This window comes from Pongo abelii, chromosome 10 (genome assembly GCF_028885655.2).
Source record: "Pongo abelii isolate AG06213 chromosome 10, NHGRI_mPonAbe1-v2.0_pri, whole genome shotgun sequence".
NCBI lineage: Eukaryota > Metazoa > Chordata > Mammalia > Primates > Hominidae > Pongo > Pongo abelii.
In genome coordinates, this window is record NC_071995.2 from 63034414 (window position 1) to 63057914 (window position 23501).

At 38.7% G+C, this 23501-nt stretch overlaps 1 protein-coding gene across 1 annotated transcript in view; it reads right to left on the bottom strand.

Moving 5' to 3' along the window:
- Positions 1–3793: 3793 nt before the first annotated feature.
- The window catches only part of WIF1 (WNT inhibitory factor 1), a 71244-nt gene continuing 51536 nt past the window's right edge, over positions 3794–23501 (bottom strand). The window contains exons 4-10 of the mRNA XM_024257484.2: positions 21861–22001; positions 20786–20881; positions 19733–19828; positions 15576–15671; positions 9168–9263; positions 8251–8346; positions 3794–4616 (exon numbers count right to left, since the gene is read on the bottom strand). Of these exons, the coding sequence (XP_024113252.1) occupies positions 4495–4616; positions 8251–8346; positions 9168–9263; positions 15576–15671; positions 19733–19828; positions 20786–20881; positions 21861–22001 (743 nt within the window). The 3' untranslated portion in view covers positions 3794–4494. The remainder of the gene's footprint in view (positions 4617–8250; positions 8347–9167; positions 9264–15575; positions 15672–19732; positions 19829–20785; positions 20882–21860; positions 22002–23501) is intronic.

The following is a 23501-nucleotide window of genomic DNA, read 5'->3' on the forward strand; positions in this document are numbered from 1 at the left end:
GAAATTCGGTAAATGGTCACTGACATAACCGGTTTGTTGGCTAATAACTATTTCGTTCTCAAGGCCTGAGTTCTTACAGTCAGCTATGGGGCTGAAGCCAAGAGAAAGGCAAGGGAAGAGGCCAGTGCCTAAGGAGAGGAGGATGTTTTCTATTTTACCCAAACTTCTCATGCATGGACCTAAGAACTTGCTCCTGGGCAGGGCCAGCTTCATGGTGTGGGAACTGTGCAGTTGCACAGAGCTCTGCTTTGAGAAGGGCCTCATGTTTGTTGCATGCTCTGTTGTCACCATCTTGAAAATTTTAATACTTTTTGAACAAAGAGCTCTACATTTTCATTTTTACTCTGGGTCCCTCAAATTATGTAGCGTGTTCTTCTCCTGGGTTATAGGTGGCTTGGGCCCTCTGCTTTCTTCTCACTCTTCTCTCCCAGTCATGCCCCTGAGCCAGGCTCAGGACCATGCTCAGTGCTGGACTCGCCATTGTCATGTCCTCTGGAGCAGGAAGCTGAGTACTCACCTTACAGGGAGTCAACTTTTAGTAATCCTTCTGTGGATTTTGTGGATTATTTGTCATCTCAGTAGGTTTTTTTGTTTGTTTGTTTGTTTTTGGCCATCCCATGGACCTCTAGTTGGTTTGGACTTTCAAGAAAAGTCAGGTAATTTCAACAGTTGTGCAAGCTGAACATGAGGAGGGAGGCAAATACGTTGCCCAGGAAAAATCCCACAATGCCAAAGCTCAATGAAAATTACATTTCGTTTGTAATTTTATACTCATCAATGATAAACCAGTAAACAGGTACAAAACCAATTTACATTTAGAGTTTACATTAGAATTCTAAAAAATCTTACTGAGCACCTGAATACTTTGGTTTATGATGTCTGTTTCCTGTATATGGTTTCTATTTTTTATGTTGAACCATATGGAGGCTCATTTATTCAATGTGCTTATTAAATTTTTATATTTGCACTACTTGTATAAGCTAAGAATTACTGCCACAAAACTCCTTTCTTTATATAGTCATGTGTGTCTTTTTTTTCTTTTCTTTCTTCCTTTTTTATTGCCTTAGGAAATTCTTTCGAAATGGCAATATTTCTTCTTTACCCAATTTAAACATTGCTCACCTTGCCATATCCGCTTCTTCTCTGCTACCTTGGTAGAAATGCTCTTATGAAACCGTACTTTATAGTGAAGATTTGTGCCTTCTTGAAGAATATGAAAAGAAATAGTCCTCTCTGCTATTACTCTGTCCATAATACTGAGAGCATTGTGTATTACATGACACTCTGACTTCTTTATGAGAACCATAGAAGACATTTCTGTACTCTGAGATCTGGCTTAAGGGCTACGTTATCTGGGGCCATCACAAGCATATAAATCTAAAATTGTGCCAAAGAGAATAAAATGGCAGATACCAGAGACTGGGAAAGGTGGGTGAGGGGAGAGGGGGAGTGAAGAGAGGTTGGTTATGGGTACAAACGTACAGTTAGATAGAAGAAATAAATTCCAATGCTTGACAGCAGACTAGGGTGACTATACTTAGCAACAATATTACGTATATTTCAAAACAACTAGAAGAGAAGACTTGAAATGGTACCAACACATAAAAATAATAAATAATCCAATTACCCTGACTTGATCATTACACATTCTTTCCATGTAACAAACACTCACATGTGCCCCATAAATATGTAAATTTTGTGTCTATCTATCTATCACTCTATCTAGCGATCTAGCTAGCTATATCTCAATATAGCAATAAGAGCAGAAAGAATTTTAGGCCTGGAGACATATAGTCTGGAATAGTGGATGAGAAGCTGAACACTGTCAGCATTTTCTTTCTCACCTCTTTTTTCACGCAGTTCCTCTATAAATAAATTTGAAAGAAATATTTTAAAGATTATCAGCCTGAAGAGATGCCAAAAAAGTAGCATTCCCACAGACCTACACCTCTTGATCTAGCCCAAATAGAAGTACCTCATGTAGTCTAACTTCTCCTGGCAACTAGTTTGTTTTCATATTTATGGTCTTTGGGCCTCCTAACCAACCATGGTTTCCTCTTTGAGGAATGAGGTTAGCACAAAAGGTGCATATGAGCTTCTGCACACTTGTGAGAGATAAGTGTATGGTCCACCTCTCACAAGTGTGCAGGAACTCATGTATGCCTTTTATTCAATCCTCCTTCTTCCACCAATTTTATTGTCTACACTATTTCCTTTTGCCTCATTTTTCCTACTTACTTTATCTTGCCAATGGTATACATCTGCCTTACCTCCTTACGACTTTAACTTTTAAATTCTTGTTTAGAGGTGTTTTGTGCAGATACTATCCTCCTTTTCCTCCTTCATCTTCTTCTTCCTTCCCATCCACCTTCTGTTGTATGGTAACTTTACAACAGAAACAACGATTTCATGTCCCATAAAGTCACAATTATTGGCCTTTCTATTTGTATTTTTTCTATTCCCTTTAACATTTCTGGCTTTTATAATGCATATATTAGTACAGTTTCCATGTTAATAAATAGTGGTCGTATATAGGACTATGTGCTCAAAAATGTCTAATGAAATGTGCAATTCAAATGGTTCAGAGATGACCAACCAAGATTATTGCAGTTGGTCCCTTTGTTTCAGACTAACTTCCCTACCACTCTATTATTCATCTGTTAGTTAATACAACTAAAGTGCTTAGAACAAAGTAAGTACTATATACCTTAGCTATGATTATTATCCTATTGCCAAACTTGACTTTCTGCCACCATCCTAATCTTCATTATCACAGATTGGGATTTTTACTTACTTAATAGTTTTAGATAAATGAGTTGTTCCCATAGTGGGATCCCAATGTTGGTTCCCTGGCTCCTGGCCTGCTTTGCCAAGTCTATGTGATCACAGGCTGACAGGCCAGGTTCTCCCAGTTAGAAGAGAGGATGCTGTGGTCCTATACTGCATCAAAAGATGCATTCCCTCAGCCAAAGCCTTTCCCTTGATCCCTTCCAGTCATCAAGTCACCTCTCTACATCACACAACTGATCATGCCACACCCTACTGGAAGAAAATCTGTAGACATTAGACTATCTATGAAATTAAGTCCACATTCCCTTGGGAGAATCAGAATAACATATGCTGGAAAGCTGCTCTCTAGGATTTGTGGAGCTTTGTGTTCTATTGTGTCTGCTGAGAAAAAGGAAGGAGGGAGAGCAGCATAGTGTTACGCTTTGGAGTCAGACGTCACAGATTCAAACCCCGTCCCTGTCACGTGAGATCTTACCGTCTCCAAGCCTCAGTTTCTGATCTGTAAAATGGCATAATGATACCTGCCTCATAGAATTGTAAGATAACCCATGTACTATACTTCGGAACTGATAGGGCTGTTTGTTTGTTTGTTTTTTGCTAGGCTCCCTCAAATCATGGTACCAATAGGTTTTTAATACAGGGTAGCACTTTTCATTTGTAACATTCTGACCCTTGAGAAAGTCTTCCACTAAAGGGATATTTAACACATTCTACTTAGTGAGAATGTGAGATATTCTTGAAAGAAATAACAAGCTGAGACCTGACATAAATAGTGTTGCAGGTGGTGACAACAGAGAGCAGTATGGCATGGTTGGAGTAGTCAGAGAACTGGGAGGGAGGGCTGACACTGAAGAGCTAAGGCAGGGGCAGACAATGGAATAGCTTTGTTTTTTTATGATACTGGAAATATTAACTACCACTAAATTGCAACCAACTTTATTTTCATAAGATAGCATGTGCAAAGATCACCTCCATACAACACTCAGAAAACTAAAGCAGCACCTTTATTTTATACGTACAAACAGTATAAAATGTTTATTAGGTAAGAGTTGTGTTTTGTTTACAATATATTATATTGCTTCAAGCCAATGCAAAAAGTTCATACATTATATTCCCTATTTCATTGTGTTTAGAATATATTATATTGTTTAAATGCCACTACCACAGTGTAATTTTTTTTTAATACTGAATCTCTGGAATAATGGTAAGGTCAAAGTATATTGTATTGAGAGTTTAAAAATTAAGAGCAATTTCTAAAAGTGTGACAAATATCTAAATATCTGACAATAAAATCTGAAATGCTGTAACTTCAGCATTATTAACTGCTCCATCCAAATTCTTGTGACTTACGCATTTTTGCCCAATTTAACCTTTCTAATGTTCCCCTGCCCCCAGACACCATAAATGCATTGTAATTTTGAAAATATCTGCCAACTATGCACTGAAAATTTTAACCTGATCAATTGACATAATATAAAATCTGTCCCAAAGCACTGAAACAAGAAAATCTATACCATCATGCTACAGACGTACTTAGAAAACTTAAAAGGAAGAGTAAATATCAGCTCAGTGATTTATAATGAAGCTAATAAAATTCAGGCCAGTATTCTTAAGTGTAATGAACATTATTTGAACATTCAACACATGAAAGGTTAACAAAGGCTATGAACTTGGTGTAACTTAAAACGTTTCAGATGTGGGAGTTCACCAGATGTAATTGGATTCAGGTGGATCCCGCCGCTCCTCGGCCTTTTTAAGTGAAGGCGTGTGCTGCCTGAGCTGGGCGCCTGCTGGCCTCAGGGCATGTATGAGGCTGGCTCCGTACCCTGCAAAATTATTCACAGCTTAAAAAGAAAGAAACTACAAATCGGGCTCTTCAGATTCATTATTAACTATTCAAATGAAATCAATTTTTGCCTTTTCAACCCAGAATGAAAAACTGCAATGACCACAAAAAGCTACCTGAATGAAGAGATCTCTGTTAAGAGCAACACATTTTACTAACTCCATGAAACCAGGTTTCCATTGGATTTCTCATTCCCTATATATTCTGGCCATGCAGAAACTCTTGATGCAAAATCTGGGTGAATGTGACTGAATGGAAGCATAGTCTCCATCCAAGGGCTGGTAAGGATCTAGCATTGAAATTCTGAATGCAGCTGCGGATTTGGTCGTTGATCCTTTTCACTGCACTGCAAACCTAACCTAGCTGATACTGATCCAGTTCAATATGACAACCCTACTCTTCATAAAGATCACATGATTGGGTGTGGCTATTGCACTTATAGGACAAGAATTCTATAAAAATTAAGGACTTCCATTATATGTGTTAGGGAAAAGGTTAAGATTTGAACTGACTCTTCCTTATCAATGGAGATTTGTGTTTTGGTCAAGGTGGACATCCATCTGTTTCCAGATGGGTTGTAAATGGAATGTGCTAAGTTACACAACTTCAGACCTCCCTTCTTCCTACTTAGGGTGATGCTCAGGGGCAGTGACTCATTTCTCATTTCCTAAAACTGATCCAAGGCAGCAAATTACATTGTAAAAGTCTGCCTCCATCTTCTTGTGTGTCAGAGTTAAATTCAGCATTTATTTCTTCCTTGTGTTTTTAAATGCAAACATGCCATTAAGCAGCTACTGAGAACAGAATACTTTGTTCCTGAATGTGTTCCTTTGAATTGTCAGTATGTAGTTTAGTAGCTCGTGGAGTGGTCAAAACTTGAGCCAGCAATGAGCTGGAGTAAATCTCCACCATGCTGCTTGGCCTGTGACCCATGAAGCCCAAACCTTCCTGTTGGCGAGGGTGAGCCTATGCGGGGACATCTGTCTCCAGTATCCTCCTCCCCACCATCATGCATCGGTCCCTGGACCTCCCAACGTGTCATCCCACTGGGAGTATGTTCTTAGCAGAACTCTATGCCTCAGAGCTTCCTTGTCACCTCCCTCTAGTCAAAATAAACCCCCTTCTTTCAGCTCAATTATTTTAGTTAATGTACAAAATGGCTGGGTGACCTCTCCTGGAAAACACATTTGCATTTGAATCAAGCACCAGATCATCTTCTTGGCACGCAATGCTTGGATTTGAAGGAGGTACACTGATGGCAGAAGCTTTCAGCAGCATAATCTCCAAGTGGGGGTGCTATTTGGGGGCTGGCAGACCTGTTAGGAGGGATCATCTACCACATGAGGGCCCCTAACTTGCCTTCCCTTTGGAAGAATGGCTGGGTGCATCAGAAGTAACAGTGCCCTTGTGCTCCCCTCTTCATCACTTGTGGGTATCACCGGGATCTGGATGTGAGTCTTAGAAGACCTTTGTAACTAAGTCCTTGGATGTGTGGTCTGGACTAGGCTTGAGGATTTTTGAAAGTTATTTTGATTCTGAGACAAGCCTCAGGGTTTGTCTCCAGTTGAGGGTGGCATAAGGGCTTCAGTTTACTCTTTTCCAAAATGGCACTAGAAATATTGAGTCTCCTATAGGTCTTTTAGTCCAAAGAAGATCTCCTTATCAGTATGTCCTAGCAGGGATACCATTCAACCATTCCCACTGTGTGAGAAGCGATTTTCCAGAGGAGCTGCACTGCTTATTAAACTGTGTCCACCTGAAGGCAATTTAATCAACCATCCAGTTAATTCAGTGGGTAAAAAAGCATCAAATCAGTGGCTTAGTGTAGTGATATGGTTTGGCTGTGTCCCCACCCAAATCTCATCTTGAATTGTAATCCCCATAATCCCCGTGTGTCAAGGGAGACACCAGGTGGAGGTAATTGAATCATGGGGCTGGTTCCCCTATGCTGTTCTGATAGTGAGTGAGTTCTCACGAGATCTGACAGTTTTATAAGTGTTCGGCAAGCTTCTTCTATGGTCATTCTCTCTCCTTCCACCTTATGAAGAAGGTACCTGCCTCCCTTTGCCTTCTGCCACGATTGTAAGTTTCCTGAGGCCTCCCTAGCCATATGGAAGTGTGAGTCAAACCTTTTTCCTTTATACATTACTCAGTCTCCAGAAGTTGTTTATAGCAGTGTGAGAACAGACTAATACATATAACCTAGACCAGATACCAACCTAGCTTAAAGTAAACACATGTATAACTACATATACACTTATTATAGATACATTAAACTAATACAATATGAACATTGTAAAATATAAGCAAAACTTAGAAATTAGAAAGACTACCATAAGTATATTAAATGTATATTTATATATAAATATAAATCAAATTTAAAATATAAAAAATATTTAAAAAGTAGTATATTCTTTTAGCACCCCAATGGATAATTTCCACACTCACTGGGTTGCATGTACCAACCTTTGGAGACTATTGATCTAGGAAAACATCTGATATGTGAGTGATTTGTTCAATTTGTATCCATTACTTTGGAGACATAATATGGTAGACACAACCTGGAATTTTGTGAATTTGCTTTTTTTTTTTTTTTTTTTTAGAGACAGGGTCTTGCTATGTTGCCCAGGCTGATCTCAAACTCCTGGATTCAAGAAATCCTCTTGCCTCAGCCTCCCAAGTAGCTTGGACTACAGGCATGTGCCACCACTCCCAGCTTGGAATCATGTTTTTGAAGAGTATGGTGTGTGACTAAAGTCTTCCTTTTTTCAAACTAAAGTCGACAGTGGGCCCATGCTTAGGAGACTGAGTTCTAGCTGCCAGAAATGCTGAAACTGTGTTGTTTTGTTAATTTGCTAATTGACTGTCCCGCCCACTCCACAAGGCAGGGCCTTTTCTGGTGTGTCCCCAGTGCTTGGATTCATGCTTAGCACAGGAGAGACTACAATCAATACTGAATGAATTTAGCAAGTTTCATTGTGTGTCTAAAATAGTCCAGCTGTTTATCTACATAGCTAGCTCATTTTTGGTAGTAAATTTTGAAAAAATGCAACTCCATTATAACATCTCTCCCATAGACAGCTTTATAAACCTTTTCTTTCCCTCAAAAGAACTCATTTACTTACTATTACCAATACGATTTAAGTATTTTAAGAAGCAAAATGCTTCATGTTTTATAATGATACTTGACAAATCATGAATTATAAAATCAGAGGTAAGGAGATACTGATTCTACATTTGATTTAAAATCTTAATTTCATGTGTCATTTCTTTCATAGTTAACATACTGTATTACCCCAAATCAACCTGTATTACTAATTTAGCCTAGAAAATATTTGTGATATTTTACAGATGTGATCTTTTACAAAGATGCATTACTCTTTACACACTAAAGCTTAGACTCTAAAGTTTAAAGAGGTGGAGAAGTGTGGGGGAGAAGAGGCAGAGAAAAAGCTGCTTTTAATGAAATGGAAAGCAAGACTGAGTTATAGGTTGACTGTTAGCCTTTGAAGCCAAGAAACAGAAGTGAAAAGGCTGGCTCTTCTTCTGGTCTCCCACTCACTTTTATTTTTATTTTTTTTCCTTGTTTACAACTTTTTATTTCTCCCACTCACTTTTATTGCAGTGTCTTCCATGCCAACCTTCTTGACATTGGCATTTGTTGGGTTCATGGCAGGTTCCATGTGCACCACAGCCAGGCTCGCAGACAGCTAGAATCAAAGGAAATAAAAAGAGTATTTCCTGAGCTTTCCTTTTTCAACAGAATTACATAGTTGCTTTCCTTGCAATTCTTTAGAATGTGTTAGTTTTGGCTTCATCCTCTAATTTTTTTTTCCTAAGTCAGTCTCCAGTCATAAGTTGGTTTTGGACTTTTTGTAAAGTCCTGCAAATGATCTTTAAGCATGATATTTTTCATTCGCAAATGACATTCAGTAGGATTTTGAAACTGCTGGAGCATGGAAGTTTATTTTCCTTAAGAAAACACCTGGCTGGGCATGGTGGCTCATGCCTGTAATCCCAACACTTTGGGAGGCTGAGGCAGGTGGATCACGAGGTCAGGAGTTCAAGACCAGCCTGGCCAAGGTGGTGAAACCCCATCTGTACTAAAAAAAATACGAAGATTGGCCGGGTGCGGTGGCAGGCGCCTATAGTCCCAGCTACTCGGGAGGCTGAGGCAGGAGAATCGCTTAAACCTGGGGGGCGGAGGTTTCAGTGGGCCTAGATCGCGCCACTGCACTCCAGCCTGGGCGACAGAGTGAGACTCCGTCTCAAAAAACAAAACAAAACAAAACAAAACCAAGAAACCATCTTGTAGTTAAAACATTCAGTTGCATGTGTGAGTATCCATTTTTTTGCATGCACAGATTTCATACCATGCCTCTCGTCTACATAAGGAAGCATATATGTCAGTGAAGAAAGGTTAACTGTGATGCCCAGGCAACATGCACTAGGCACAGAAGTATGTAGCGAGAGACTCCTGCTAGTTTAACGACCCAGTAGCCCAGATTGGCAATGTGTATGGGGTACTTACGCTTTGAACAGAGGTCTCCCTGGTAACCTTTGGAACACTTACATTTGCTTTTACCAATGCATTTACCTCCGTTTCGACAGGGTTGTGGGCATTTGCCTGAAAAAGAGAAGAATGCAGCTAAACAAGGAACCTGGTGCTTCATTCAGAGGTAATTACATTTTTCAAAGGAATTACAAGGCTTTGAGAGGATAAATGCTTTTAAATGGCAATTTTAATTTATTTCAGATCTACTCTGGCTTTTATTTTGTTTGAGTTTTGTTTTTGGAACAGACAGGATAATATTTTTAACTTATGCTTTTGGATTATAAATGTGTTGCCAAAATGCTGCATTTATATTCTTTTTTTTTTTAAAGTAAAGACGGGTTTCATTCTGTTGGCCAGGCTAGTCTTGATCTCCTGACCTCAAGTGATCCGCCCGCCTTGGCCTCTCAAAGTGCTGGGATTACAAGTATGAGCCACCACACCCAGCCCAATTACTTTTTAATAAACAGAATAATCTTTTAACTGACTCACAAATACTTGCTAAGATATACTTTACTAAAAGTTATGACATAAATAACCCTTTAAATAATCTTTTCACTGGGTATTGATTTTTGTGTTTTGGTTCTTTTTGAGATGGAATCTTGCTATTTTGCCCAGGCTGAAGTGCAGAGGCAGGATCTCGGCTCACTGCATCCTCCACCTCCCAGGTTCAAGTGATTCTCCTGCCTCATCCTCCAGGGTTGCTGGGAATACAGACATGTGCCACCATGCCCAGCTAATTTTTGTATTTTTAGTAGACACAGGGTTTCACCTTCTTGGCCAAGCTGGTCTCGAACTCCTGACCTCAAGTGATCCTCCCACCTCAACCTCCCAAAATGCTGGGATTACAGGCATGAGCCACTGTGCCTGGCCAAGTTTTGATTTTTGAATGTCACTTTTTCTGAAAGTAAGTCTGTACCTGTACCTGATGACAGTCTTAGCCTAGGATTCCCCAGAAAGCAGGATCTGCATGCAGCTAGTTTATTTGGGGAAGTGATTGTAGGAAACAGGAATGGGGGAATGGGAGGGTGAGATAGAAGGAAGGAAAGGCAACACAAAAGTGTGTTTGTGGGTGGAAAGCAGGAGTATGGGGCTGCTAAGTCGAGGTGCAGTGGCAATGGCTGGCGTGCAAGGCTGGCCAAGAGGCTGTGATATGTGACACAAAAGGTGCCCAATATCACAACAATGCATTTTCCTGGAATGCCCTAGGTCCATAATGATACTTCATAATTTCTTTTATCTCTTTGCCCAGCGAGTATTACGAATGCTTTTCACAGATCTTTGAATCACAGAATTTTAGAGCTGGAGTAAGGCCCTAGGTGTAAAAATCATGTAATAAATTTCTCACTTCTTTCTCCAGACGCTATTTATTATCCCTCTGCAATCTAGAATTTGCTATCCTAAGTCCTAGTTTTTGAAGAAGTGGAAGATAAGGTACTTTTTACCTAGAGCTGAAACCACATCCTATGCCTGGCATAAGATGTTTTGAAGACAGCGAGTAGCCCGTAGATTTTGGTAGTGGAGGAGTTTGGATTGCTTTTGTTGTTCTTTTTCTTTTCTTTTTATTCACTTTAGCAGAACACTCATTACAAAGGCTTCTAGGTACATAAGGAGAAGTAATGAAAATTTATCCTAAACCAACCCGCCTTTCACTCTCTAAGCCCTTCTTTTTATTGCCGAAGAAAGCTGTGAAAGAAGTCAACCCCCATATATTTTACTGACAAGTACTATTCTTGACAAACAAGAAGTAAATTCTTTATGAAAATCATTCTACTAAAAACACTTTATCTTTTTATTTACCTAAAAGGACTTTCTTCATATATAAGTAGACCAAAGCAGTATTTAGTCATTGTGGAGACAATATAGACATAACAATATTGGGATGTTAGGGTCTCTCACAAACCTGGAATGCCGTTAGACATTGAGGTTTTTCTGCATAGAGGTGTTCCAGAAACAGGTATTAAAACAAACTTAATAACAGAATATCAGCTCTTCATTGATCAAAAGAGGGTCCTTTTTTTTTGCCAGGTTTGAATACAAGAATACCATTTACTGTTTAGTTAAGATCTCAACTCTCACCCAAAAGAAGGAATATCTAACTCCAAATTTCCATCTGCATCAAATAAATACCTGACCCCAACATATACACAAAATTGGGTCATATCACAGTACTCTGCAATGCACCAGGTTTTTTCAAGTGAGCAAGGTATAGGATGATAATTATATGGCAGAAAAGAGAGAGTACTCATATGTGAACTACTTGGTGAGCCCGAATTTTCTCCTCCTCTATGAGGGGTGAAGTTGGTAACTGGGATAATGCAGAAAATGACTGGTGGAGATAATCCTTTCATCGACTTCACAAAGTTTTTTGTTTTCATGGCAACAGGGAAGTGAGGACCCTTAGATTCACCGCAGTCAGGAAGGAGGACGTTCTCTCCTGGCTATTACACAACAGAAATGTGACTGCAGGAGACGTTAGACATTCGAAAGCTATTACTAGTTTAAAGACTATAGGAGCCAAAATTCATGAAGATCTGATAGTTTTAAAATTCATAATCCTGGAAATATCTTTAATATGAACTTCTTCTTCCTGAAAATAGTTTGCAACCAAATTCTACCCATTAAATAGTGGAAAACTGAGTCAGCTTGAGAGATGGCACATTTTTACTTAAAGAGACTAAGCCGTGGCTAGGCATGGTGGCTCTCGCCTGTAATCCCAGCACTTTGGAAGGCTGAGGCAAGCAGATCACTGGAGGCCAGGAGTTCAAGACCAGCCTGGCCAATATGGTGAAATCCTGTCTCTACTAAAAATGTAAAAAAATTAGCCAAGCGTGGTGGTGGGCACCTGTAATCTCAGCTACTCGGGAGGCGGTGGCAGAAGAATCGCTTGAACCTGGAAGGCAGAGGTTGCAGAGAGCCAAGATGGCGCCACTGCACTCCAGCCTGGGTGACAGAGCTAGACTCCATCTCAAAAAAAGAAAAAAAAAAAAAATAGACTAAGCCCTGCCTAAAGACAAACAGATTTGACTAAGTTTCAGCTGGTGGCATTTTTACTATAACCAATGGATGAGTCCTTGTAAGAAGAATGAAATAAGAATACATTGACAAAATAAAGACATTACATTTCTTCTACCTATGCAATTGTAGGATAACTTAAATTATCAGTTTAATGAAGTGACAGTTTAATGAAGAAAACAGATAAAAGGGTTTTTAAGTGCCAACAATTGTCATCTCTGGGTTTTAGAATTATAGGTGATTTTTAATTGTTTTCTCCAATATTCTAAAATTTTTAAACAGAGAACATTTTATATTGAGAACTTTTATAAGAAGAACCCACTCGGTTATTTTTAAAATCCTTTTCTAATAATCCTTGCATTAGAAAAAATTATAAATAATTTGGGTAGTCTTTTTAACTGAAGGTTCATTAAAGATTCTTGGGAAATCCATGAGTCTTACATAACAAGATGAATGTACACAGCATCCATCCAGATACCTCTAACCATAGTTTTGTTAACCTACAAGCATATCTCACAATCAACTCGGAATAAAGTTTGAGATGGTATCATTCTTTTTTACTTTTTTTTTTTTTTTTTGAGATGGAGTTTTGCTCTTGTCTCCTAGGCTGGAGTGCAGTGGCTCAACCTTGGCTCACTGCAACCTGTGCCTCCAGGGTTCAAGCAATTCTTTTGCCTCAGCCTCCTGAGTAGCTAAGACTACGGGTGTCTGCCACCACGCCTGGCTAATTTTTGTGTTTTTAGTAGAGATGGGGGTTTGCCATGTTGGCCAGGCTGGTCTCTAACTCTGACCTCAGGTGATCCGCCTGCTTCAGCCTCTCAAAGTGCTGGGATTATAGGCGTGAGCCACTGCAGCCAGGTGAGATGGCATCATTCTTGATAGAGGTCAGGAGAAATGAAAATAAAGATGACATCGGAATATACATTTCATTTAAAAAAACAAAAAACAAACAGCCAGCAGTGAGTGCTGGTGAGGATGTGGAGAAACTGGAACCCTCATACGCTGCTGGTGGGAATGTAAAATGATGCAACTGCTTTGGAAAACAGTCTGGTAGTTCTCAAAAAAGTTGTTACCACGTGACCCAGCAATTCCACCCCCAGGTAAATATTCCAAAGAAATGGAAACGTCCACACAAACATCTCGCACACAGATTTTCATAGCTGTATTATTCGTAATATCCCCAAAGTGGAAACAACCCAAATGTCCAACAGCTGATAAATAAACAAAATGTGGTAAATCCATAAAATGTAATATTATTTGGCAATAGAAAGGAATAATGCAATGATATATGCTACACCATGGGTAACCACTGAAAACATTAGAATGAACCCAGGTAAAAGAAGCCACACAAGAAATGCCATATCTTATATGATTCCATTTATGTGAAATTAAGAATAAGCAAGTCTAGAGACAGAAAGTAGCTTAGTGGTTGCCAGGGTCTAGAGGGAAAGGGGAAGGGGAGGTGACTGCTAATAGGTACAGACTTTCTTTTGGGGATGATAACATGTTCTGGAATTTGATAGAGGCGATGGCTACACAATCTTGTGAATAACCCGAATGGTACATTTTAAAATGTTGAGTTTTAAGTGATTGTGACTTATATCTTAATTAAAAATAAGAATACATAATTCAACGATACTTTTTTGTTTCTGTACCTTTGGAGGCACTTTTCAACTCAAGAACCATTGCCATATTTTCCTGGTAATGTAGTTCCCGTGACAGAAACAGGAAACTTCGCAAAGGTTTTGGATAAAACTTGAAGTAGGGTCAATCAGGAGCTTTCAAAGACCCACATTTTTTGATGCAGTAAAACAAAAAACCAAGAATACAAAACATTGTCTCTGCCAACAGAAGATTCGTAAACCTAAGAACATGAAAGGGCATATTTACATGAAGGAAAATGAGCCTATGAACAAAGATTCATAACCATGAACCAAGTAAGTATGCAGAGTCTGAAGTAAGTACAGGGTAAAATTGAGGGGAGTTAGTTCAGAGATATCTTTATCCGGGAAGGGTAATTAATAAGAATAGAAACCACACCCAGACAATTAATTACATGTTCTACGGAAACTTTAGAGGTATTTCATTTGAACCCTATAAAAATGGTTACTTCATCCACTACTCATTAAAGTACAAAAACCCACAAATAAATTAGAGGTTGAAAGTTCAAACAGGAACTTAGTCTTATTCAACTTTCAATCTACAATACACTACTATATACACTACTGTATACACTGTTCGGCTGTACCAAACAGTGGTGTTTTACAGATACAGCTGGAAATGAAACACAGACCAAGTTTCCCTCAACCAACATATCAAGAAAGGCAGGGACACAGGACACTTAGTGGACAGGCTGACCTTCCTTTTGCTCTTTCTTGAGCATGTGCTTTGGTGCTATCTGTTCTTCTGGATTGTAAGGCAATCTAGGAGGGAGTTATTTCTGAGTTAAAGAGAGAGGCTACATGACTTGCTGAGAGCTACATGGCTGGTCAATGGCAGAGCCTGGACAAGCAGTTGGAATATTGATTCTGAAAACAATGATAAGCTACCACATTTCAACCCTTTTTTAACTTTTGTGTATTGAAGTATGACAAACATATAGTAAAGGCATAATGTGTACCAATAGTAAGTTTACAGTTCAGATATTTTTATTTACATAAACAGATGTGTGGCACTTCACCAATCAAGATACTTAGCTTTCCATAAAGTTCCTTTTGCTCCAACTGTAATTCTCGTTTCTACTGTCATCCATTAGTTTCACCTATTCTTGAACTTCAAAAAGATGGGATCATGCAATAGGTAATTTTTTGTGTCTGGTTACTTTCACTTAGTATCTGTGTGGTTCATTCATGTTGCTGTTTGTGCTATTATTTCATTCTTTTTTTTATTGCTATGCGCCTCTTTTTTCTCCTTTTTCTCGAGTCTACCTTTTTCTCTTAGATGGGTTCTTAGGCTCAGTCTAGGATATCTGGCAGTGAGCGGCAGGGGAAACAGGTAGGTAGGTAAACAGATCCCAGCTGTCCCAGAGCTCTGATCTACATTTCCAGTCTGAAGCTATGGGTTCCACATAATGAGGAGGGGACAAAATGACTAACAGAAAACAATGCAACTGCTGAATAATCCAAACCCAGACATAACCGAGTCAGAGAGCATTTCTTCTGAGTCCTCTGAGGTGAGCTGTGTCACTCTTTGCCCCACCTTCAGCCAAAATGCATGGCAGCTGAATCTAGCAAAAAGAAACCACTGGCCTAAGACCTTAGACAAGTTATTCATTCTCTCTGGGCTTCCGACTCCTCCTTGATAAAATGAAGGGATTATATGGGGTTTCTAAGGTCCCCTCAAGTCAAAAGAAGGCAGAAAGTCAATACTCACTTATTTCACACTGCTCTCCCTCTAGTCCTGGAGGGCAAATACATTTTCCAGGGTAGAAACAGGTCCCTCCATTAAAGCAGGTGGTTGAGCAGTTTGCTGTTAGAATGAGTAACAGGGGTGTTGCATTAGACAGTAGGTTAAATCTAACACAAATTTCACTTAAAGTGAAGTGCTATTTTTTAGGCATCTGCTACTTGCCCATTTCCTGACTGAATAAAATAAGCTGCTTTACAAATAACAAAAGTTGTAACCAATTGCTTGCCTATGTGCAGACTCCAGAACATAATAGGAGACCACACACATCATATACTACCCACCAGTAGGAGTTTCCATCTCAGTGAATAAAGGCACAGTAAAAAAAGTTAGCTTTTTAATTTTCTTATACATAGCTATGCCCTTAAAAGGAGAAGAATGGTATAAACCTAAGGATTTTTTTTTGTAAACATCAGTTTGGAGGATAAAGGAAGAGTAAAAAGGAAAAGACTTACTTTGGAATAGATAAAAGAGAAGTCATAAATATCAGGACCTGACAAATAAAAAAGCAACTTTCTTTCAGGACAAGATGAACAGATATTTATCTTAATGAGATTGTTTTTTAAAAAATATACTTTTATGACTTCTGGAGAAAAGAGTAACCATATTCAGAAAAAGACTGTGGGCCCGGGTGAGATCCCATAGGTAGGAGGAGTGTGGCCACACCAGGGACCAGAGGATGATGAAGTTGGCTGTATCATAGTGGGAGCCCAATAACCAGATTATCCAGGTAGTAATCACATTTCGTGATTCATCCTAAACCCTCTCTCACAGTGTCAGTTTCTGGAATTTCACTGCTCACTAGCACCTAAAATAGAGGCAGGATGGAGAAATGGAGAGAGGAGGAGAGGAAATATCTAAAAATAGACAAGTTGGCTCATTCTATAAAGGAAATTAAAATGAGAGCTTGGATTTTTAGCAATTCCAGTTATATGACCTATTTGTTCTTGTCCCATATAAAATTGGCCAAAATTGGCTATAGATGAACAAAAGCTAAAGTAAGCTTCCAGTAGGAAAATCAGAAAAGAAATCCAAAAGTTCTAAGTGTATGCTTTCTTTGTGGGGAAAAAAAAAGTCCACAAAGTAAAATGTTCTATGAGTATCATGCTTCTTAAATGATAAATTGTGTTTAAAATCACAAAGATCTCCCAGTTTAAGGAAGTGCTGTACTCACTTTGGCAAATTAAAACTCTTTTTTTTTTTTTATTTGTTTGTTTTTTAAAAGAGACAGGGTCTTGCTCTGTCTCCCAGGCTGGAGTGCAGTGGCACAATCATAGCTCACTGCAGCCTTAAACCCCTGGGCTTAAGGGATCTTCCTGCCAAAGCCTCCCAGATGGCTGGGAGTAAAGGTGTACACTACCATGCCTGGTTAAGTTTTGAATTTTTTTTATACAGATGGAGTCTTGCTACATTGTTCACACAGGTCACAAAAAAATCAAGCCTCTTAATGTGGAAGGGAGCTGTAGCATTTTGGTATAGGATTTAGGATTTAGGAGAACCAGCTCTTGGGGCCTCCTCTTTGCTGGAGGATTGCTAAGGCTGGACAGTTGTTTTTGTAAGTGTGTCCTGTCTCCTCACTTCCGTTTCTCTGGGATATAGAAGGGAATGATGAGATCAGTGCCCTGGAAAACTTTGGGATCAGTACCCACTTGGCCCATGCCCCATGGGTACTGCCCAATTACCGATGTGTAGAATGCAATGAACCTGGTAGCTTCATAGAAAGTTGTAGAATTTGGCAAAGTTGGTTACATAATTTGGCCACACTCTTAGTACTTGTATGCTATTGTATTGTCATGAGCAAGCTTCTCTACATTTCTGTTGTGCAATGATTCTTGATTAGAAAAACAAGCAGCTAGAGACACGAAGTATCTTTCTCTAGGGCTGAGGCCCCACTGGCCAATGCTTATCCTTAGGTCCTAAAGGCTGTGATGTCCCAAGGGCCAATGAAAGTTATTCTTTAATATTTGTTCAAATACATAGTGCTGATGTCTATTTCCATAGTAGTAATTAAATCATTTTTCAGAGCCTCCACATATTCCCTCCTGGAGAATAAAAGCATCTTTTTGTTGAGGTAGAAAAAGATTTTTTTTAATATTCCCAGATCTCCAGTGAGACCAAGTGGAATTTCAACAGACTTTATAAAAGAATAAAAAAATTACTGGAGTCTGATGAGTAGGAAAATCTTTCATTTGAAAGATAAAATATTATAAAATATAGTATGTACTGGAATATAGATAGATATATTACTTTAATAGTGACCATGTGGTGTTTGTGACACCACAGCACTAGAAAAACACTGCAATTGACACTCCATTATGCAAACCACACCAACAATGGCCATGCCTACATAAGAAGGTCTCACAAATGGTCTCTTATGAATACATGAGTTCTTCAACTAAATCTCTGGAGGATTTGCTTTATTTATTAATAGTTTTGAGGCAATAAGAGTTTCATTCTCCTCTAGAATGCCGAGTTTTAAAATAGCAGAGATACTGAATGCTAAATTTAGACAAAAAGATTCACAATAATGAATTTTACTCACTGGCTGTTAATTCTTATTAGAGTAATTAGTGCTTAATCTTTATGAAAACACATTTAAAAAATGATTTTTAATCCAATACTATAGTTTTAAAAGACCACTTTAAAAAAGGCAGAAATGCTTTCACATATTATCTCAATATAGTTATAATATATAGCTCAGGGATGAGGGACAGGAGGGTCAATGGCTTAATTCCAAGTATAGAGATAGAAAAAGCATGGTCCACAGAGAGATCAAGTTGGCTGCCCAGGTTCAGAGTCACTCGTGGAAGAACCGAGGGCTGAATTAGGTAGCCTGGGCGGTGACATGGTACAGTGCAGGATATGAATTTGGGTCAACCTACTCAAGTTCCATAAACCTCACTTTGCTTATCTAGGAATGAGATGGATAATACTTTACATATCTCAAAATATGTTCAGAGTAAAATCACATAACCGTATGAAAGTACTTTGTACATCATAAAAGAGTAAACAACCAGAAGTTATTCTGACTCATACTGAAGGCTCTTTCCTTTAGCTTTCCTTTAAAAACAACAACAACAACAAAAAACTGCTCACGGCAATCTTACTTGGTACTGAGTGATCACTAAAGAGACACTTTACAAGGATAAAATTTATTATTCTATCTTAACTCATATGTTTATTGACAAAAAATGCTCTATTCATACAATTAGCATTTTTAACACAAAGATAACTTTATTAAATATACAAATTTCACAGCATAGTCTTTATTTTTTTTCCACTTAAAAGATGTGAACTGGGCAAAATAAACAAGTCTCTTGTAAAGAGTATGAATCGTTCAGCAATTTTAGGGCCAAGTTTGAATCCATTTACTAAGAGTAAAATCTGGCTGTGCTGCTGCAATGTTAAGAAGGAAGAATGCGATCTCCTGGGATGTGATTTGTGAGCAGAGTATTGAATCGGGAGTCAGTAAACTTCTAGGTTAGGCAGTGTAGAGCAGGTTGTTTAATTTTAGCCTTAGAAGCTCACCCACAAAACCAATTTAGGACATACTAAAATTCCATGTGGCACAGACCAGCTAATTGTTCACAAAAATTTGCACTCCTGTCACATAATATGAGATGTCAGTGGGAGACAGCTGTCCAGCCAGGGGCAACATTTCTTCTGCCTGAAACCAGGTAGGACCATGAGGCTAATTCATACCTATGGAATAGGTGTGGAAGTTTTGTGGGTAAATTCTGCGCCAGGGCTTTTAAATTTTTTAATTAATTTATTTATTTTTAGCAGTGCTTACTTCAATTCTTCTCTGCCTATTGGCTGGATCTAGAGAGTTCCAAAGCTCTAGGCAGGACCATAGATAGATGGTGCCTGGGCTCCTGAGTCACTGCATGGAGAAGAGCTGCCCTGCCCACTGACCAGGCAAAATGCACTGGAGCATTCTGTGAATGAAAATAAACTTTTGCTATTATGCTACACTAAAATTGGGATTTCAGTTACTATAGCAGCCATCTTTACCCTAAGCCATACACTCTCAGAGCTGTTATGAAGAGTGAGGATATATAAAGTAACTTATTCTAATCATTTTAAAAGTAAAAATAACTTTCTTCTTAAAAAGAAACTGTTACCTTTGTCACAGTTCACTCCATAGAATCCAGGTGGGCAGATGCAGAAACCAGGAGTCACACAAAGTCCACCATTCATACATCGTGGGGTACAAAGGGCTGATAGGAAGAGAGAACCCTGATTAAGGCCAAACGGTATTTTGGAGCAGGACCATTTTGAAATGTCAATAATACAACATGTCTACATTTTCAAGCTTTGTGGTTGACTCTAAAATGATTACTCTTCAGAGATACAAGTTTGCTATATTACTATTATTTTTGTGGTATAAATTAGGCTATTTTTCAATTTCTCAGCCAATTTCTTAGAGATGACTTTTGGATTGGTTCCATTTGAATACTTGAATAAATTTTCCCCAGAATCATTTTGACTAAGATGTGGTCTTCTTAAAACTGTTAAATATTTTCACTTTGCCCCATTTCCTTAATCTTCTAATTCCAACATAAATGCAAAGAAGAAAAATATGAAAATATTCTTCTTTCTTACTTATTTTAAAATTATTTTTTAACGATCTCTCACAGGATATTCTTATTTCTTGAAGATGAAAAATATTTTGCTTACTCTAGTCAGATAAGCTCTTGGTATTTAAACATCTTATGATTAATATTCATTTCCTTGCTTATATCTTTTTTCATACATTTTTTAAAATTAATTTCCCTGAAATTGATGTACTTATTACACAAATTCTTTTTGTCCACTTTTTTGCCTTATCATAACTTCATGACTCAGATATACTCTTAGTTGTGAATCAAGCTACTTTTATTTGGAACAATTTCAGATCAGTGGTGATACTAGCTTTTAAAACCCAACCTAAGAGGAGGAAAAAAACCCTCAAAATTTTCATAAGATTATGCCAAAGTACAGTGGCTGTATTTGTGAAGCGGGACAAGTTGGGGGAGATGGCCAGGAATGGCCACAGAAAGTGAAGGAATTGTGCCAAAATTTTCTGCCCCGGTGACCAGGAAAATAATTTCAGATGTTAAAAATCCACATGGGGCTCCTGCATGACATCCATGTTCATTAGGAAGGGAGCAAGGGAAATCGGCTCCATGTCTTACCTTTCTCACAGTGAGGTCCGTGGAACCCATCAGGACACTCGCAGATGCGTCTTTCATTACAAAAGCCTCCATTTCGGCACCCACCTGGGCACTCAGCTTCAGCAGAGAGAAACAAAGCTTATATGGACACCCTTGAAATCATGTTGGGTGAATCACAGCCAGCGTGAGACAGTAGTGTTCATTTCTGTTCTAGCCCACCAATTAATCATAATTGATCAAATACCAGTACTTCCAACTCATTCTCTTGATATCACTTGGATTTCACTAAATCTGCTGCAGAGTAAGATTTTGCCTCCCTTATTTCCAACAGTAGGGGGTTCTTGGAAGAAGGTAAGGCAAATTTTATTCTGCCTTCATCTCCTCCTATGGATCTACTGTACCTTGTTAAATTCACACTGCAATTGAATGAATGGTATTGCCTTTCCCCTTTCAGAGGGTAAGATGACTTATCGGTACATCTTTAGAGCACTGAAATGCTCCAGAGCTTAAATTCTGAGCTAGAAAAGCTTGTATGGGGATGTGAAAGGAGCCGGGCCTTTATAGTTAAATGGGCATCTGGGGTGTGGTGGGGAGGTATTGAGTGAGGCCTTGACCTGGTAGGGATCACTGGCATGAGGTGGCACTCTGTCCTCCGTGGATGTTCATTAGAGGTTATATTAGTGTTGCCTTTGGGACAAGTGGGAAGTGCTGGTAATGATGAGCCACCTAGCCATGAGCAAACAGAGCAAGAAAGGGGGAAATTCATGACCATGGGTGAGATACACTGGGACTCCCAACGACTGTGTTGGAGGAGTGGAGAAGGAGGAAGAAAAGGTGTTTTGAAAAGGTTCCTATTCCTAATATTAAAAGTGGGGTCAAGGTCAGAGAAAGTCTATCTTAGTACTGTTGCTAAATCCTGTGCTTATCATCTCCTCCTTCCGTTGCTGTAGTTATAGAGCCATCATCCAAAAAACCATGTATGTATGTGTATGTATGTGTGTGTGTGTGTGTGTGTGTGTGTAGGTATAAATATTTGGCCCAAATCACACTTAAGCCCTTACAACATGTCTTCTCTTGAATCACCATCGGTGCTTACCTTGTTGACATGTTTTAAAGAAGATAGCATTTTGAGGTGTCTGGAGAATGGTGTTGCCTTCAGAATTCATAACAATCACATTCACTTCAAATGCTGCCACCCCATCCTGTTTTCCAAGACATGGGAAACCAACTTGAACAACTAAAAGAAAAAAAGAGAAAGTGTGGAGAAATAGTTAATCTAGTTGATTCTAGTTTTACAGAAATCTTGGGAAGAGAGTCAAAGGACAAAGCAAAAATGTTCACATGTTGTGGATTTCCTTGTATCTCCACTGGAGTAGGAACTGTATTTTGAGCATCTGGGCTCCACAGAAGTTGAGCATCATATCAGGTGAAGAAAGAGTGAATGACTCTAATTTTTACCTCATTAATATGGAATTGGGGCTATTCTGTTCATAGTCTGGACTTGTACTATCTTAAATATTTTCCCTGGAAATTAAAGATGGAAAGAAGAATCATGAAGTGGTTAATTATGTATACGTCAATGTAGCATGGAAAGAACAAAAAGACAAACAAAAATTAATAAAAAGCGGTTGATTCGGGGAAGAAACTTTGTGGCATCTTCATCAGCCTCCATATAATCCAAAAAGGGCTAGAAATCAGCATTTCATAATCCCTTAAATAAAGCCTGATGAGCAATACCCCACTGGTTTATGTTTACTATGTGTATGTGAAAGTGACAAAATATCTTCTTTGAAAATATTTTACGACTCAGACTGGAGTTCAATCATTGGACTGAGTTAATGAAGTCAATATTTTCTCAGGCTGTTTGTTAATAAGAAGTGTCCATATCTCAGGCATCTAGAAGAGAGTTTGATGTGATGAAATAATCTCATGAATAGGGTTATATCTAATGCTTTATGTTCTTAAAGAGAAACTTCTCTTTCTTGTGAGTCTAATGATCACTCGGCCTGTGCAAGTGTTGACAATGAAGTCACAAAGCAGGGATTGGGAACTGAAGACATTGCTGTACAAAGAGGGAAGGAGGACACCCATTGTGGGATACCCACAAGTCACTGGGTGAAAATGGGGCAAATCAGATGTGATCATTTGCTGAGAAGCTGATTATGTATATTTCCAACACCCACTGGGTTATTATAACATATCCACTGGGTAAGACTGATGTAGCAGATCCACTAGACTCTTGTTCTTCCTTGTGAATATAAAGAAATATTGCTAATGGGTATACATGTGATTTTTTGCTTCATTTTATTTCTGCATGGCAGGTTATGGTTTCTGCCAAGCTTGTGCAAACTGTATCAAGCTAAGACAAATCTTTTCCTTTTAGAGTGTCGATAAACTTGCTCCCTAGGTTTATAGGAATAAATGAGCTGGAAACTGGACTGCCCTTTTCTGTAAACCATTGCACACAAGCTGGTCATACAATTTCTTAATGTGCTTTTGGCAACCCAAAACTCCTCTTACAGCTCTGGCATTGTCAGTGTTCATTGCTATGCCATACTCAAAATTACATGGACTCCCATTTCCAGCTCCCCTGAAACTTGAGATTTTAACATTGCAAATCATTATGATGAAAAGGAAACACATATATTTTAACAGAAATAAAAAGAAAAAACAAAAAAATTGTGTCTAAAGTTCTAAAGTAAAATTGTCCCTATTGAACACCTTGGCTTAATGAAAT